At 51.5% G+C, this 18,260-nt stretch overlaps 1 protein-coding gene across 1 annotated transcript in view; it reads left to right on the top strand.

The window, feature by feature from the left end:
- The first annotated feature begins 247 nt into the window (after positions 1 to 247).
- Positions 248 to 18,260, top strand: part of Tcof1 (treacle ribosome biogenesis factor 1) — a 31,370-nt gene continuing 13,357 nt past the window's right edge. The window contains exons 1-16 of the mRNA XM_032885720.1: positions 248 to 444; positions 3,022 to 3,077; positions 5,178 to 5,320; positions 6,850 to 6,911; positions 7,614 to 7,800; positions 8,550 to 8,623; positions 11,131 to 11,337; positions 13,193 to 13,405; positions 13,682 to 13,897; positions 13,991 to 14,188; positions 14,286 to 14,444; positions 14,616 to 14,837; positions 14,927 to 15,103; positions 16,712 to 16,819; positions 16,995 to 17,183; positions 17,271 to 17,477. Coding sequence (XP_032741611.1) covers positions 337 to 444; positions 3,022 to 3,077; positions 5,178 to 5,320; positions 6,850 to 6,911; positions 7,614 to 7,800; positions 8,550 to 8,623; positions 11,131 to 11,337; positions 13,193 to 13,405; positions 13,682 to 13,897; positions 13,991 to 14,188; positions 14,286 to 14,444; positions 14,616 to 14,837; positions 14,927 to 15,103; positions 16,712 to 16,819; positions 16,995 to 17,183; positions 17,271 to 17,477 — 2,526 coding nt within the window. The 5' untranslated portion in view covers positions 248 to 336. The remainder of the gene's footprint in view (positions 445 to 3,021; positions 3,078 to 5,177; positions 5,321 to 6,849; positions 6,912 to 7,613; positions 7,801 to 8,549; positions 8,624 to 11,130; positions 11,338 to 13,192; positions 13,406 to 13,681; positions 13,898 to 13,990; positions 14,189 to 14,285; positions 14,445 to 14,615; positions 14,838 to 14,926; positions 15,104 to 16,711; positions 16,820 to 16,994; positions 17,184 to 17,270; positions 17,478 to 18,260) is intronic.

Below are 18,260 nucleotides of genomic sequence, written 5' to 3' on the forward strand. Positions count from 1 at the left end.
ATGAATAAAGGCGCCACAGGCATCAAATCTTTTCAAAGTGTAAATCAGAATTTAGATGCAGGAGACCTTTTTTTCTTTTTTTTAAATCATGGCCGCCCAGAGGGCGGATCCAGATCAGGACACGCCTTCGAGCCAATGGTAGAGCTGGTTAACCTCCATGGCTCAGCCCTCTTGGACCGGATAGCCCATTCCAGCGGCAAGACTACACTTCCCAGCGCGCCGCGCGGCCCGGTGACGCGAAGCCGGAAGTGAGGGACATGAGGTTCTAGGGCGCGAGGGAAGCGGCTAGCGGGGGCGAGGGGGCGTGCACGTGAATAGCCTGGCCGGATCTCTGGCATGGCCGAGGCCAGGAAGCGGCGGGAGCTGCTTCCCTTTATTTACCATCATCTGTTGCAAGCAGGCTACGTCCGCGCGGCGCGGGAAGTTAAGGAGCAGAGCGGCCAGGTAAGCGTCAGACGGCCCAGTGCAAGATCAAGGGAGCCAGTAGCCCGCGCCCCTCCCGGGAAACCCGACCAGCGCGAGTCAGAGATGCGGGCCAGGGAGCAGGAGGAACATTAAACTCTGCTCTACTCCGTGCGACTTACAGCCACCTCCCAGGCTCAGTTTCCCCATGGGTGCAGTGGGCGGGCCGGAAACTGATCCGACTAGCGCAGCTTTGTAATTCCCGCCCGGGTTCCCGGTAGCGGCAGGTTTACGTTTCCCTAGGATCTGGCCACGTGGCTCTATGTAGTTTCCCTGGGACATCACCTGGAAGTCCAGCTGGAGCGGATTGTCACCACTGTTGTTGGGAACACCGAGACGAAGGTCCCCTTAGTTGATGATCTAGAATGCAGGGCGTGCAGGCCCTTGGCTGTCTTCGGTTATGACAAGACTCGAACCCGTGGTGCACTAACTTCAAAGTTCATTCATTTGGCAACTTTTATTTGGCGCTGAAGTGCAGATGATGAAATGGGGCTCCTCTGCCCGCCTCACAGCCTAGTAGATAGTACAAAAGAAACACGAAAGTGACTGTATAGTTAACTTTGTATTAAGCTGTAGAACAAGAGATTCGAGGTGCGGAAACGTGGGTGGAAGAACCTGGGCGGGGAATATTCAGGACTGCTTCCCTGAGGATGTAGTAGTTGATCTGAGATCTAGAGGGAGATGGGTATTTAGATGCCAGGTTGGAGTGGGACTTCCAAGTGTCCTAGCCTCCAGAAAGTCTGCTGAGCCTGAAGTTTGAAATGCTTGACTATGGAGTCTCCCAAAAAGATAGAGGCAAAGCCGATAGGCAGGAATGGCCTATGGGTTGTCTTCCCAGAAGAACTGTGGTAACTGGTGAACTGGATATTGACCTGGAGGACCCCAGGTGTGGTGGCGTCTGCCTTTAAAATCCCATCACTCCAGAGATTGAGGCAGGCAGATCTCTTGAATTCAGAGATAGCCTGGTCTACAAAGTGAGTTCAAGACCAGCCAAGGGCTGCATGGTGAGATCCTGTCTCAGAGAGAGACAGAGAGACAAAGAGAGCTTAAGCTGGAGTGGGGTGGGAGGGGTGGGGCACCCTGGTTTGACCTGTGCCTTTAATCCCGACACTCTGGAGGTCAAGGAGGGTTGGTTTCTGTGAGTTCAAGGCCAGCCTAATAAGTTCCAGGAGAGCCCAGGCTACACAGAGAACCTCTGTTTTGAAAAACAAAACAAAACAAAACAAACAAACAAACAAAAAAAACGAACTTAAAGCCCAAAGGTTGCTGGGCCCTTAAGATGCTACCTATTGCTTTTTTTTTTTTTTTTTTTTTTTTTCGGAGCTGGGGACCCGAACCCAGGGCCTTGTGCTTCCTAGGCAAGCACTCTACCGCTGAGCTAAATCCCCAACCCCTACCTATTGCTTTCTTAACCTTCCTGGAACTCCATGTCCATCCATACTCAAAGTATATAACAGGAGTTTATGGCTAGCATGTTGTGGCAGGTGCTGACCATTATGAGGCTAACAAGTGGGATTCAGAGTATCAGCCTCCAGTTATAGCTAAGATGGTCAGAGAAGCTTTAATGGGGACCATGACCTTGGAGTAGAGACTGGAAGGAAATGAGAATAGGCTGTGTGGTTGGCAAGAGAGAGAAAGTTTCAGGGGCAAGAATGGCAAAGCCCTATTAGGAGCCAGTGGCCCGACTTACTTTGTTAGGACACTCGGGTAGGGGCAGAATGAGGCTGACTGACTGGACTGTGCCCTTCAGACATGACAAGATTTCTCTGTGTAGCCTTGGCTGTCCTGGAACTCTCTATAGACTAGGCTGACCTTGAACTCAGAGATCTGCCCGCCTCCATCTCCTGGAGTAAAGGAGAAACTCTGCATTTCCCTCTCACATTTATTGTTCTGTGAAGAAGGATCCTGAAGTTTGCAGAGAGAGAAGATGAACTGTCATGGAATAGGTGCTCTCCTTGATTCGTGTTTAGGGGCTAGTACTTTCTTCCTTTGCACGTAGCTCTTTGGAGTCCATTGGAGCTGTTCGGTCTTATTCACATAGAGTGCGTCCTCAGCTTAGGCATGGATTCTACCTGTTTCCCTCTGTTTTAACTGCAACCGTAGCACCCTTTAGGCTCAGTCTCTTTCCAGACGTCCAGTGGATTCCACTGTGTCATGTGGAAGTTTTCGGGGTTTGGGCTATCTTATGTTTTAGGGTAGATTGACTAGCCAGGCCTTTGAAAACCATCCAGGGAGGTTAGGAAAGGAAAGCTCTGTCGTATGGCTTCCATCCCTGGACTGAGGTAGGGATGCTGGGTACTGCTAGTTCAGTGCCTACTTCTCAAAGGTGCTTCTTACTGATATATCATGTTGAAAAGTTTGTAGCTGTTTGTAGAGCAAACAGTTCCAGCTCTGGAAGGTCGTAAATGGTTCCTGTAAAGCTGAGTAGACCTGTAAGAGCAAGCAGCGTTTTCCGAAACACTTGTTGCAGGCCCTGATGTTGGGGAGGATTGGGCCCAGGGGGGATGCCTATTGGGCTGGGTATTTTTTGAAACTCCGTTTCTCTCTATTTCTCTACAGAAGAATTTCCTGACTCAGCCCGTCACCCTTCTGGACATCTATACACACTGGCAACAGTAAGTCTGGTGGAACGGAAGGGATGGACGAGGGATACCCTAAGGAGTCATCTTTGCATTAAGCTAGTGTGTGAATGTGTTCTAATAGCCCACTGTGAGCATACTTGTCACCTTCGTTAGGACGGTTACATCACATGTATGATTCTCTCTCTCTCTCTCTCTCTCTCTCTCTCTCTCTCTCTCTCTCTCTCATGTGTGTGTGTGTTCTCTGTGTGCGTGTGCGCGCGCGTGCACGCGGGTACAATCGCGTGCCCACGCTCACTCGCCCTTCACTCCACACTTAATACTCCTCTGCTGCCTGGGAGGCTCAGAGCACAGGGCGCCTCTTGCCCAGGTGTGTGGGTGTTACTTACTGTACTTCCTTCCTCAGCAAACTCTGTCTGAACTGTGCTACACGCTGTTTCCTGCCTCTGCCCCCTCTGTGGGTGAGGGGTACAGAGTGGACCAAAGATCTCACCCACCGAGCCAGTCTAGAGCAGCGATCACCGATCGAGTCAAACCCAGAAGCTAGCTACATGACCTTGAACAACTTTTATGACCTCCCAGAATAACATCATTTGCAAAGTGAACACTATTACCCTGTTGCAATGCGAAGCTCAAAACGGAGTGATCTATTTAATACAGTCCTAAAACTGGCCGGTGAAATCTGTCCTGGTACTATCCTCAGATACTATGTTTGATGTAACAGACAACAACCAAGAAGGGAAAAACCCTGTCCTTGTGAAATTCACATTCTGTTGGGAGGAGAGGGGTGGAGCAAACCGATACATGTAGTAAAGCCACTTCTAACAGCTTCCTGACAGGTGGCCTTCCTAGGAAGAAGGGACCTGGGCAACGCATCCCAAACCGTTGACAGCAGTGTCAAACCCAGCTAGGAAGAATGGGGCTTAATGACTTCTTGCAGGTGGGAGAGTGGGGTCAAAGTTCAACAGACGAAGCTGTCTGAAGACTTACACCTTATACACACATGCCCACGCTCCCCACTCTGTTTTCCTCCCAGACTCCGGGCCAATTCAGTAGTAGATCCTTTCTCTGGGTATGTGCCAGATCCTGGGGGGCTGTTGTGAGCTGCTGTCCTCCTCTCTGGGGGCCCGTTTGTATAGTGGACTCCTCCAGAAATCAGCCAGTGAAGATAGAGAAGGAAATGAAACTGAATGGCAGGGCAGAGAGTGCTGTGGGGGAGGGGAGTCCGCAAAGATGCTCTGCACCAAACTCAAGAGTTCAAAAAGGGAAGAACAAGGACTCAGCTGTCTTAGCTAGGGTTTCTACTGCTGTGACGAAATACCATGGCAAGAGAGCAGATTGAGGAGGAGAGGATTTACACGGCCGATCCTTCCATACTGAAGGTAGTAAGGTCAGGATCCTAGAGGCAGGAGCCAGTGCAGGGGCCATAGAGGATGCTGCTCACTGGCTTGTTCAGCCTGCTTTCTTATAGAACCCAGGGCCACCAGCCCAGGGATGGCACCGTACAAGGGGCTGGGCCCTCCCCTATCAAAAGAAAAGGATCAGCTTAAACAGCTGGATCCTGGCTGGAGAGATGGCTCAGTGATTAAGAGCACTGACTGCTCTTCCAGAGGTCCTGAGTTCAATTCCCAGCAACCACATGGTGGCTCACAACCATCTCTAACGGGATCCGATGCCTTCTTCTGGTGTGTCTGAAGACAGCTGCAATATACTCATATAAAATAAATAAATATTTAAAAAAAACAAATCAGCTGGATCTATGGAAGCACTTTCTCAACAGAGGGTCCTTTCTCTTTGATGACTCTCGCTTGTGTCAAGTTAACACACAAACTAGACAGTACACCAGCACAAGAGAAGGACACGATTCTAGGGTCAGGAGAACCTGGATGGTTCTGTGCAGCCTATGGGCTGTGGCCAGTCCCCTGATGGCTGTTGGCTGCTGCTGTTCTGTCACATCGTTGGCTGCTTGTAACCCTGAGAACAGTTAAGGTGCATTAGGAAGTGGGTGAAGATGCAGATAATTTCTGCACTGTGTTAGCACCACTGTTTAAACTCTCTGTGTACCCATTGCCTTTGAGGACCGGATTAGGCATCTTCCCAAATCTCATGGATATATCCTGTCTCCCTGTCCTGCAGGACCTCAGAGCTCGGCCTGAAGCAGAAGGCAGAGAATGATGAGACACTGCAAGCCAAGAAGTCTCGAGTGTCAGACCCTATTAGCAGCTCAGAGAGCTCGGAGGAGGAGGAAGAGGAGGCAGAAACGGAAACTGCCAAAGCCAGTAAGAACCCTTCTTGCCGGGTGCTTTGTGAGGTTGTGGCCTACCTTGGCAGTTGTGGGGTCCTAGTCTGCTCTTCAGCAGTGTCTGCCTCTGAACCATTCTTTAGTGTAAAACCAGAAAAGGTGGGGCTTCTCGGAGGGAGCTTGGAGAGTACCAAGGAGCCCTTCCTTTGTGGCGGGCATTGTGACCCCAAGCTCTGAGGAGCGAAGGGTGAATCCTACGATCCCAGAAGGCTGGGTGTAGTGGTGCACACCTTTAAGCTCAGCACAGAGACAAGCAAATCCGAGAATTCGAGGCCAATCTGGTCTACATAGTACTTTCCAGACCAGCAAGGACTACACAGTGAGACCCTGTCTCCCCTCTCCACCCCCCTTCCCCAAAAAAGGATGGCCCACACAGTCGTTCAGTTCACTTCATGAGGGCTGTTCCCACAGCTTCTGGATGCCACTGCTAGAGATGGGGGGAGACCACATGCACAAGTGTTGAGTCCATTTAGAAGGTTGACGGATCTGACTTCTGAGTGGCCATGGGGCTGCTTCCAGAGTTGCTGGTTGCTTTAGTCACTCTTCTATTGCTGTGAAGAGACACCATGAGTGAGACAACTTATATAAAAGGAAGCATTTAATTGAGGGGCTGGCTTACAGTTTCAGGGGTGTTCGTCCATGATCATCATGGCAGCAGGCAGGCAGGCATGGCACTGGAGCAGTACCCATGAGCTTACATCACTTCAGGCATTGGGCAAAGAGCTGGAGACTGGGCTTGGTTTGGGTTTTAGAAACCTCAAAGCGCACCCCAGTGACACACCATTAAGGCCACACCTCCTTGTCCTTTCTAAACAGCCCACCAACTGGGAACCAAACATTCAAATATCTTCTCTTTCTAACCACCATGCTGATCCTTCCCCTTATTCTGGCCGTACGTGGTAGGTCTGATAGCAGAGTGGCCTCCTGCAGGCTCTTCAGCCCCTTCCCTTCTCACAGCAGCAGCCGTGACGCTGCACCCAGCAATTGGCTGTCTCCAGGCCTCGCAGACACAGTGTTGCTTACACAGAAGTCAGTTTCTTGATTTTTTTTTTTTTTTTTGGAGCTGGGGACCGAACCCAGAGCCTTGCGTTTGCTAGGCAAGCGCTCTACCACTGAGCTAAATCCCCAACCCCTTCGTGTTTGGTTTTTATTGCTGCAATCAACCTACTGGATCCAGTTAGCCCTGCCTGCCAGGGTGTTGACTGGTCCTGTGTAGGTCACGGTAGCTGCATTGAGTTCATGAGCATGACCTTTTCGTGACCATAAGACAGCATTTCAACTCTTGCATTAATACCTGCTATTCTAGAATGCTCCCTGAGTCCCTCGGGGATGCAGGCATGGGAAGCATGCTGATGCAGCACAGAGTTCTTCCTCATGGTTCTGGGCTAGGCCTCAGATCCTCATACTAGCACCAAGCAGTCAGTACCTAGGACCGTAAGGTGGCGTAAACGCTGCCCATCTTAGATGAGAAGAGCCCACCCTGCTCACAGCGTTTGTGTCTTGCAGCCCCAAGACCGACACCTATCAATTCCGTAGCTGCAGCTTTGCCATCAAACATGAAACAAAAGGTGAGTTACTTCTAAGTTATTTACTACCTGTGGGAGCCATATCCAGTGGAGCACAGCCTGCTGTCAGGATACGGTCGTGAGGTTCAACTTGTGTCTCCAGGTGCCTGTCTTCATCTAGCTGGGCCCTGGGTGCCTTTTCTGTAAGACAGAAGTGGTGCTTCAAGCCACACAGCACGTGGGCAGGGCCCTTCCTCTCTCCTCCCTGTACCCACCGGTTCAATGAGAACTCTCCAGTCCCTGCTGTGCTGCTAGGCGGTCAGTGCCATCAGAAGGAAGACTTCTGTGTTTGCACTCGACACATTTTCTAGATCAGAAAGTACTTTTAAAATGTCATTTGCCAGTCATCCGTCAACACTGTTGCAGACACATAAATGATTGTGTCACCCGAACCAGGAGACGGCAATAATATGTAAGAGTAATGATGAAATAATGATAGTATCACAGTGAATTACAGCTTAATGCAAAGTGGGAATGGCTGCGGCCCAGGAGCGGTAATGCGCTCTTCATGCCTGTGTGAAAGGCATCTTCGTCTTCCTGTAGAGATGACTGTTACAGGCTGAAGCTGACCGACCGCCCTTCAGCTACGGGGGAAGGTGGGACATTCACAGAGCTCAGAAGTGGCCTTGAAGGACCCACAGGTCCAGCCTATACATTTCACATGTCCTGTCATGACAGAGAACTCATCCCTCCCATACCCTGTAGGCAAAGACCAAGACAGCCAACAAGACGGTGAACTCCGTGCTGCCCCCTGCGTCCGGAAAGACGGCGGTCCAGCTGCTGTCTGGGAAGTCACCCAAGAAGTCAGCAGAGCCCTTGGCAAGCATTGTCTTGGCCTCAGAAACTGAGGAGGAGGGCAGTGCCCAAGTCCTGGGACCCACTGCCAAGCCTGGTGAGAGACCCCCAGAGCTTGGGGCAAGGGGACAGGACTAAACACCGCAGTGCTATACTTACTCTGAGACATTTCTGAATGTGGGTTTGTCTCTGAGATAGCCAGGCCCTACAACAGCCATTTCCCCCCTTTTCTGACCTAGATCAGTTCACTTTTATGTGCATTGTTTTTTTGTTTTTGTTTTTTTGTTTGTTTGTTTGTTTGTTTTGCCTGCATGTATGTCTATGTGAGGTATCAGATCTTGGAGTTACCAGAGACAGTTGTGAGCTGCCACGTGGGTGCTAGGAATTGAACTTAGGTCCTCTGGAAGAGTGCTCTTAACCACCAAGCCATCTCTCCAACCCTCTATATGGGTTTTTCAGAGGATGGCGTTTTCTGGCTTCTCTCTCTGGTGGGTTACAGGGACCACTGTGGTCACTTGGAAACTAAATGAAATGGCACAGGTCTCTCTCCCTTATGTAAACAAAATAGGCCTTTGCCCAGCCTGTCCCCCATTCCCCAACTTGATAGCAAATAGTGACTTGATTAACCATCGGGTGCTTCTAGCCTTTCCAAGACTTCAGGGAGGTCTGCAAAAGTGGATAGTGAGGGTCCCCACTCCAGCTGGGGGACTTTGAGTCAGGGCAGATACCTAACCCTGTACAGGTGAGAAGCAAGTGCTCCCTAAGTTTGACTAGCAACCAGCATGGAGGCTCTGGAAAGGGAGGTGAGTATGGAAAGGTTCCTCAGTCCCCTGTGTCCACCCTCAGGAACGGTGTCAGCGGGCCAAGCCAGCAGTTCCAGCGAGGATACCTCCAGCTCAAGCGATGAGACAGATGTGGAGGTAATTGTCACCCATCCCCCAGCGTTGCTCTCTTGCAGCTCTGATCCTCCCATGCCTTGCTAGTGTTCAGATCCCAGTGGCCAGTTACCAGCCCAGCAGCTGTGTCGACAGCTGGAGGGTTACAGGCAAGGCTAGGTAGTTGAGGAACGAGGACCACAGTACTGCTCAGGATATGCTGGGCGTGAGGTCCAAGGCTGGGAAAGAACCCTGAATAGGAGTAACTGTGATGTGTGGTCAGGCGTAATGCTGTCTAAAGGATTCTGTGCCCAATGGTCAATGTGGGTTTGGGGCTAGAATTCGATGGGGACCCTTGGTTTGCAGCTTTGTCTCTTTGATCTTGAGAATACAGAGTGAGCCACGTAGGCAGCATGCCTGTCTTCATGGGGACCTTGGATATTTAACTGCAGTGGGGAAGGAAAACAGAAAGCCATACAGGTCAGCCTGACACCTGGTGAGCAGGTGTGGGAGGAGGGAGCTTGTGTTTCTTTCTTTTTTTTTTTTTTTTTTTTTTTTCTTTTTTTGGGAGCTGGGGACTGAACTCAGGGCCTTGAGCTTGCTAGGCAAGCGCTCTACCACTGAGCTAAATCCCCAACCCTTGTGTTTCTTTCTAAAGCAATTTCTTGCACAATGTACAAGACGAGGTTAGTCCTCGCAGGGCCTCAATCCTCTGTCTGAACTGGCAGGTCAGTGTTAGGTGTGAAGGTTATTGTAGGTCACTGAGGGGTCGTCACGGGGTTATAAGCACTGAAGTGAGGTGCCCTGGCTTGGATTTCAAAAAGATTGCTGCTGTGGCCTGGACTGGAGGAAGATTTAGAGTAAAATTGGCGAGGCCCACTGGCAGACTGTCAGGTAACAGCGACGATGTGCTGGTGGCAGGAACCAGTATGTCCCATATGTATGACACACGTTATTTGTCTTAATAGCCAGCCTGTACCCCAATACAAAGAAAGACACAAGCTTATAAAAATAAAAGACACAAGGGTGCTTATATTCCAGTTGCTGGATCTTGGGCATGAACTTTGCAAATTACAGTGTTGTATCACAATTTCCAAAGGTTGGACACTTCAGAGGGAGGGCTAGCAGGAGCCAGGGATAGACTGCCTGTGGTGCTGCCCCACCAGACCCAGTGGCCCTGTGTAACCCGAGCCATCTCTTTTATTCAAGGCTTGGCTACAGCTGTTCCTCACCTTCCCTCTCTGTGGGTCCTAAGTATAATGAGGCTCTAGGGATTCTTCTGGATCCCTTTACTCCAGGCTGTGCTCCTGCAAATCCAGCACCTAAGTATACAGCACCAGAAACCGGAAACCAGTGCAGAGCTGCTCCAGCAAACAGGAGGGCGGTGCCATAGGCTCGCGTGGGGCCTGAGGTACAGCAGTGAAACTGGTGCCAACTGGCCTACTGGCTACCTCAGGCCTGTCGGGATTTTGGAACACTAAGGAAATCCCAGGAAGAAGTTCAAACCGGTGCAGATGCCAGCCAGTCTCCTCTCTGAGGACAGTACCTCAGTCAGATGCGTTTTAATTTTTTTTTTAAAGATTTATTCATTTATTATATTTAAGTACACTGTAGCTGTCTTCAGATACACCAGAAGAGGGCATTGGATCCCATTACAGATGGTTGTGAGCCACCATGTGGTTGCTGGGAATTTAACTCAGGACCTCTGGAAGAGCAGTCAGGTGCTCTTAACCGCTGAGCCGTCTCTCCAGCCCAGATGCGTTTTAATTTAAGTGGCCCCTCGGGATGGACCCTCTTGTAAAGCTATCAGTGAGTAGGCAGGCATGGTGGCTGAGTTCTGCCCCAGAGGTAGTTAGGGGTCCCCTAAGCCTTTGTGCTGCCCTTAAATGATCTGTGTCTTCTTAGGAAAGGGTGTAAGGTTCTGTCTGCCTCTGGGAAATGGAAAGGAATATGCTTTTAAGAAGGGGCTCGTATTACTTTTCTGTTGCTAAGAATGGCCCCCATAGGCTCATATATCTAAATGCTTGGTCACTGGGGAGTAGACCTGTTTGAAAGGATTATAACGGTTCGGAGGTGTGGCCTTATTGGAGAAACCATGTCACCCCTGCAGTTGGGCTTTGAGGTCTCAAAAGTTCCCTAAGTCCTTGTCAAACCTAGTCTCTGTCTAGCCGTGGGTCAGGTTGCAGTTCCAGGCTCCTCCAGTACCGTGTCTTTCTCTTAAATGACCACCTTGGTTGTGGTGTCTCTTCATAGCAGTAGAGCAGTGACTAAGACACCGAAGCAAGTTTCTTTAAAAAAAAAAAAAAAAAAGGGTTTAATCGAACTTACGGTTTCAAAACCGTAGAGCAAAGGCCTAACAGCGGGAACAGCTCGGAACTCAAACCCCAATTCACAAGCTGGGGGCTTAAGTCTGTAAGCCTAGCCCAGTGACACACCTCCTCCAGCAAGGTTCCAGTTGGGAACCAAGTATTCAAACTGGAGCCTATGGGGCCATTCTCATTTAAATTGCCACGGAGCTTGACTGTAATTGGGTTTCTGTTCCCTGCTTCTAGGTGAAACCCTCAGCAAAACCACCACAGGCCAAAGCTCCAGTAACTCCTGCCAAGGATCCTCCAGCAAGAACAGCCTCAGGCCCTACCAAGCTAGGGAACGTGACACCCGCATCAGCAAGGGCCGCAGCCACTAAAGCGGCAGAGTCTGAGAGCAGTGAGGAGGACTCAGAGAGTGAGGACGAGGCCCCTGCTGGCCTGCCTAGCCAGGTGAGCCACTGCCTGTGGCCCCTGATTGGGCCCAAAGCCACTGTGTCATAGAGTACTCCTGCTGAAGAGGACCCATTCTAGAGTTTATGGGGAGGGAGAAGAGTGGGGACAAGTTGAAAAACAGCAGCAACTGGCCAGGGGTCTTTGGTCCCTATGGAAACCGTCCACTGGGCCCTCACTGCAGCCAGAATGGCTGATGCCTTTGGGGGGATCAGGGGTTGTCTGATGACTGTGTTACTAGCCTTGGTTTCCGTAGGAGGCCACTGTACCAATGTCCTCTAACTCATGTACTTCCTGCCTTGGCATCCCAAATTCAGGGGTTACAGGCATGTGCTATCATGCCGTCTCAAGTTTTCTGTCGCTTCATAAAAGAGAGAATTCAAATGGTTGCTTACAAGTCCATGACCATCATGACTGAGAACATGGGCGGCAGTCAGGCATGGGGCTAGAGCAGTAGCTAAAAGCCTAAAACTGGTCCACAAGTAGAGAGAAAGCTAACTTGAAAGCCAGTAGTGCACCTTCTCTAACAAAGCCAAGTCTTCTAATCCTTCCAAATGCTTCCATCAACGGAAGGGGGAAGGGAGACACACCAAGTATTCAGATACTCCATGTACACCAGTGAGTCCTGGGAACCTTTAAGGGTTCTGTCTTCAGCTTTTCTAGCCAAACCAGACCCTGAGCGGCAACCAATAGAGAGAATCTATTTTGTTCCTCTTTTGGGGCCTTTCCCATGGAGTGTGATTCAGATAGCAATCTCATGGTCCTGCACGCATGCCGCCGGGGCAAGCAGGAAGGACTAGGAAGTCTTTAGAGTTGGAACAAGAAGGAATAAGTGAAGGGAGTCCGTATTCATGACGGGGTGGGGGGTGTGATACGGTATAACATGGCGATTAAAATGTTAAATACGAGTTGTTTGACAACACAAAGAGGCCAAGGAAGGACCCAGAGATGTGACCTCAGACCTGAGGTTGAAGGGTGCAGAGAACATAGTTGGGTGCTGAAGCTCTGAGGCTAGTTACAGGGTGGGCAGACCCAGCCTACTTGGGGCTGCACTGTGAGTGTTGGTTCGTGTCTGAAGAGAGGAGCTGAATGCAGCTTGTGTGCAGTAACTCCACACAGGGGTCTTAAAAGGGCCAAAGCCATTTATTTTCTAGGAAATTGAGGGCCAAGTGGACAAGACCTGTGGCCACCCTATCAAACACAGGAGGCAGTGGTGAGCCTTTGACTGAGAACAGTGAGGGGAGTGGATAAAAAGGAGGGGACTGGATCTAGAACAGTAGTTCTCAACCTCCATAAAATCATCTCATTGCTACTTCATAACTGTAATTTTGCTACTGCTATGAATCAAAATGTAAATATCTGATATGCAGGACATCTGATGTGTGACCCCAAAAAGGGTCATGACCCACAGGATGGTAGCTGCTGATCTAGGAGTCCTGTTTGTTTAGCACAGAAAACCGTGGGAAGTTTGAGGTTTCTTCCATGTTTGGAAGAACTTTACATACCCCTTCTCTGCCCTGAGCTTTGCCGGCTACTTAATGAGCTGGCCAGACTCAGGCCAGTGTCTGTACCCTCAGAGCAGACTTTTCCAGCTAAGGATTTAACCATTTATGTGCTAGGACTGTCCAGGGCAGGATAAAAGTCACTATACTGGGTGTCACTGGGTGCTGAGGAGGTCTTCGGTGCTCTGGTACTGGAAGGGTAAGGAACTGATTAGTGCCAAGGAACCAGAGGGTCCAGGGTAGCTAGGGCACCAATGAAGAAAAAGGAAATTGGTATCTGCAGAACCTCTGGGCTTTTTCCTGTTGGCATCCTCAGAGGACTGGAGAAGGAACTATTCTTTTCCCTTCACCAGGTAACAACCCCTGGAAAAGGTCTTCCTGTCAGAGCTGCCTCAGTTTCTGCCAAGGGGATGTCTAGGAAAGGGCCCATCTCAGCAACCCCAGAGAAGACTGGGCCCATAACCACCCAAGCCAAGACAGGAAGGCCAGAGAAGGATATGGAAACCAGCAGTGAGGACGATTCTGACAGTGAGGATGAGATGCCAGTCACTGTGACCACTCCTCAGGTGAACCTGGGGGATGGAACATCATAGCCTAGACCTGAAGGCTACTAACCTGTCTCCTTAGCTGGTCCCAGCCCCTGTCCCTTCTCAGCTGGTCCCAGCCCCTGTCCCTTCTCCTCAGCTGGTCCCAGCCCCTGTCCCTTCTCCTTGGCTGGTCCCAGCCCCTGTCCCTTCTCAGCTGGTCCCAGCCCCTGTCCCTTCTTACTGATAAGGCTCCCTGCTTCTATCAGGTCTCTGCACACATCTGCCTTCTGATTCACTCCTCAATTCTCAAACCAGGCAAGGCCTTCCGGGAAGAGCCCTCAGGTCAGAGGTACCTCTGCCCCTGCCAAGGAGTCATCCCAGAAAGGGGCTCCTGCAGTCACCCCTGGGAAGACAAGACCTGTGGCAGCCCAGGCCCAGGCAGGGAAGCCAGAGACCAGGAGCAGTGAGGAGTCAGAGAGCGACAGTGGAGAGACACCAGCAGCTGGGACTCTAACTACAAGTCCTGCCAAGGTGAGGCCAGGGATGCCAGGTGCTCTGCCTAGAAAGGCTTCATTCTTCAAAACCACAGCGTCTTCCCCTGAGCTTACCCTCTGTCACTCACAGGTGAAACCTTTGGGGAAAAGCCCCCAGGTCAGACCTGCCTCCACTGCAAACCTGGGGTCATCTAGAAAAGGAGCCAACCCACCCTGCCCTGGGAAGGCGGGGTCAGCAGCTCTCAAGGTCCAAACGGGAAAGGAAGAAGAGGACTCAGAGAGCAGCAGCGAGGAGTCGGACAGTGACGGGGCTGTGAACGCAGCCAAGGTAAGTCCTTGCAAAGGTCTCTCACCCTCAGTTTTGTCATCCAGGTCTCTAGTTGCTGCCTGTCTCCTACCTGAGGCTCCCACTGATCTCATTCCAGGCAAAGCCCCCAGGGAGAAAAGCCACCCCAGCACTCCCTCGGAAGACGGGGCCTGTGGCTACCCAGGTCAAGACTGACAAGGGCAAAGACCACGCAGAGAGCAGCGAGGAGTCAACGGACAGCGAGGAGGAGGCAGCACCAGCAGCTTCTGCTGCTCAGGTGGGAACCAGGGAAGAAAGGCAGCCTGACTTGCCCTGACCTGCCCCAGTCGGAAACCCCTCCTCTCAGAATTGTATGGGTTCTGGTTGGTAGAGAGGCCAGGAGGCACTGCTTCTCAGAACAAATGAGTCCAGGAGTCTCCTCCAACCTTCATCTGTGCTTTCTCCACAGGCTAAACCAGCTCCGATAAAGCAGATGAAAGCGTCCCCTAGGAAAGGCACGGCTGCATCCACCATAGGGGCAAGCACCTCATCCCCTCGTAAGGCAGGAACAAAGACCTCTTCAGCCAGCCTATCATCCCTGGCCCTGCCCAAGGGCACCCAGAAGCCAGATGTGGACTCCTCTAGCGAGTGGGAGTCAGAAGGGGCTGCTCCTGGCACCACCGGGGTACAGGTAAGGGCTGCATTTGCCCAGATGGGCTCCTAGCCCCCAGAGAGCTTTTCAGGCCCTCGAGAAGCCCTTTCTTCCTCTTGTCATTCTAGGGAAAGTCTGGGGGAAAGGGCCTCCAAGGGAGAGCTGCCTCGGGACAAGGGGTGGCCCCACTGCACGCTCAGAAGACAGGGCCTTCAGGTGCCCAGGTCAAAGCCACAGCTCAGGAAGACTCAGAGAGCAGCGAAGAGGAATCCAGCAGTGAGGAAGAAGATGAGACCCCAGCACAGGTGAGGTAGGGAGGAACCAGCCTGAACCACGACTGAGGATGAACTCGCCTGAGGCTGCCCTTGGTCCTGAGAGCACAGAATCCTGGGGCTCAGACTCAACGAGTTCTCAAGTTCCCCTGCTCTGTTTCCTGAGCCCCCGGTTCTAGGTTCCCACACGTCTGGGTATACCCCACACACTGCCCACTGCCACTCTAGGCAGAAGTCTATGGCATTGGCCTTCAGGACGGTGCCACCTGGAGCAGTTGTGCAGTACACAGCATTGCAGCAGGATAGGTGTGCTGTTTTGGGGTGTGCAGTGAGGCTAGCCAAGCGTGGTACCTCAGATATTTTAAGAGGAATGTCGTATCGATGAGGAACTGAAAGTCATCTGGTGAGGTAGAGGGGAGATATTTCAGGCAAAGAAACAGTCTGTACAAAAGCCAAGAAAGTTGGCTTGGGTAGCACCACAAGCAGGATTAAGTAACAGAGGCCAAGAGCCAGGTTACCAGTGCTATTCCTGAGGCCTTGGCTACACTCCAGTCTTGTCAGAAATCCACCCTTGTGGGGATGAGTAGTGGTTAGGCCGCTGGTGGCAGAATTGAGAGGCACGCCACCTGGCCCCCGAGAGCAGGAAATGAAAAGGAGCCTGTCACTGCGCTGTGGGGACCGTCCTTTAGTCCTAACTGCCGTGCACATGAGAGGAACTGGGAGATGAAGCTACCTTGAAACTGACAGTGACAATGTCTGGATGAGCCAGGGCCTGAAATGTCACTGGACGCCTTTCTGGTTCACACTGGCGGGATTGCCCCAGTCTATTGAGTGTCCGTCTTACCCCGGCTGAGGCCATGGCGCGGTGGTATAGTGTTTGCCTACCATGCGCAAGGCCCTGGCTTCTATCTAAGCTGGGCGCCCTGACAGGCATTTTGGGGGTTGGGGAGGAGGGGGAGATTAAGCAGAAAAAAACATCCTGAAACAATCTTTCGATCTTGTTCTGTTAACCCGGTCAGTTCCTAGTTCGTGGATTGAGATGGATGTTTGGGCTCCAGCCCCCTCAGCATCCCAGGGAAAAGAAAGGCACAAGTTTACGGTTTTCTGTGGTATTCGACTCCCATCCTGTAGAGCAGCATTAATGACGTGGAGCCTAGCTGGAAGGGAGCCTCAGACTCAGTTGTGTTTGGGTAGGGATCATACGTAAGCTTCACAGTGCCGAGTGTGTGCTACTGCCCGTTAGAGCACTTAAACAGTCTGTCTAACCTTTGCAGAAATCTCGTAGGTGCGCTGTATTTTTACACTCCTTTTATACACATGGCAGTGGGGTCCGGTAAGATAAGTGGCTCCTTCGTTTTGTTTTGTTTTTGGAATCAGGTCTCGCTCCGCAGCTCTGGCTGTCTTGGAACTTGCTCTGTAGACCAGGCTGTCCTTAGGCTCGGTGATAGGCCCACCTCTGCCTCCCGAGTGCCGGGTAGAGAAAGACATGCGCCACCACACCTGGCATAAGTGACTTCTTAAGCTCACATTGCTGTTAGTTGGAAGGAGGAGCCAGCACCAGCTCAGTGCCTGCAGCATTAGTGTTCTTTGATTATTGCTCTGTTGCCCTTTGACCTTCCTAACTCCTTCCTTTCCTTCCAGGTCGCGGCCTTGGGGAGACTTCCTCCAGCCAAAGCCAATCCACCTCCCACTAAGACACCTCTGGCGTCTGCATCTGGAAAAGCAGCCGCAGTAGTTCCTCCACCCAAGGCAAGTGGGACCAGACACCACAAAACAAGTTAGAATAAAGTCTAAAAAGGGAGTCCCTGGGTGATCCAGCATAGACCCACTCCGTCGCACTCTCTGTGAAGTTACAGTAGCCACACACTAGTAGGTTGACTACTTCCCTTTCCTCTTCCAATTCTGTTGCCGCCTCTCAATTCAGGGAAAACCACCTGCGAGTACTGTTCAGAACAGCACCATCTCTGCCAGGGGCCAGCGGGCTGTGCCGGCCACGGGAAAAGCAGGGGCCCCAGCAACCCAAGCACAGAAGGGGCCCATGGCTGGCACAGGGGAGGACTCAGAGAGCAGCAGTGAAGAAGAGTCTGACAGTGAAGAAGAGACTCCAGCCCAGGTACCCGAGTGGACCCAGGGTTACAGCACCGGGTGTTTCAGCCCAGACCTATGGCTTCGCATGACTCTCCCCTTGCTGTTTTTCCAGGTCAAGCCTGTGGGGAAGACCTCTCAGGTCAGAGCTGCCTCGGCCCCTGTCAAGGAGTCCCCTAACAAAGGAGCTTATTCAGGAACCTCCAGGAAGACAGGGCCTCCAGCTACCCAAGCCCAGACAGGGAAGACAGAGGACTCAGAGAGCAGTAGTGAGGAATCTGACAGTGACAGAGAGATACCACCAGCCATCACCCCAGCCCAGGTGAGATCTGCCAGGCCTGAGAGCCACCATCACCAACCCTTTACTCATAAAACAGATCTTGCCCTGATGGGAAGAAAGAACAGGTAGAAGTCCTAACTCCGGGATCCTTGCTTCCGGGTGCCCCCATGTCCCTGGATAAAATGTGCCATAAGTCCCAAGCCAAGGACATCCTAGTATAGGACGTGCTAGATACACTACGGCTCCCAGGGTCTTGACAGCACTGGCACAGCAGTCCCATGCAAGCTGGGCCAGGTTCTGCTGAGGTATCTGAAGCCATCCTGCAAAGGTACCCCTATCAGAGCCACAAGGAAACCTGGGCTATGGTGTAAGTCTCTGTCTAAGGAGGGCCTGTCGAGCTCAGTGAAGCCTGGGCAGAGGAATGGAAAAGAAAGAGAAGCTCTCTTACCCAAACCATTGCCCAGTTCTCGTTCTGGTTGCAGAGAGCAGTGGGACTGGCTCTATTCAGGGTGGCAGATTCTAGTCTGAGCTCAGGCAGCCTGGTAGAATTGACGTGTGATGGCCTCTGACGTTGCACCTTAGGGAGGTGACAGCAAGATAAAAAAAAAAAAAAATAGTCCTTGTCAGTTTCAGCCAACCATGACCTTATAGAAATGGAGGAACTGTCCCATACAAGTTGAGATATTATAGCTTCTCTTGAGAAACCAGGTCCTACTTGTGAGTGAGCACAGGCCACCCATGCTGGGAGACATAGAGCCCTCCCTGGGCCTCCCCTGAGTTGGCATCACCACCAGCTCTTCCTCACTGATTGACAAGTTCCGTGGC

Source organism: Rattus rattus, chromosome 15 (genome assembly GCF_011064425.1).
Source record: "Rattus rattus isolate New Zealand chromosome 15, Rrattus_CSIRO_v1, whole genome shotgun sequence".
Classification (NCBI taxonomy): Eukaryota; Metazoa; Chordata; class Mammalia; order Rodentia; family Muridae; genus Rattus; species Rattus rattus.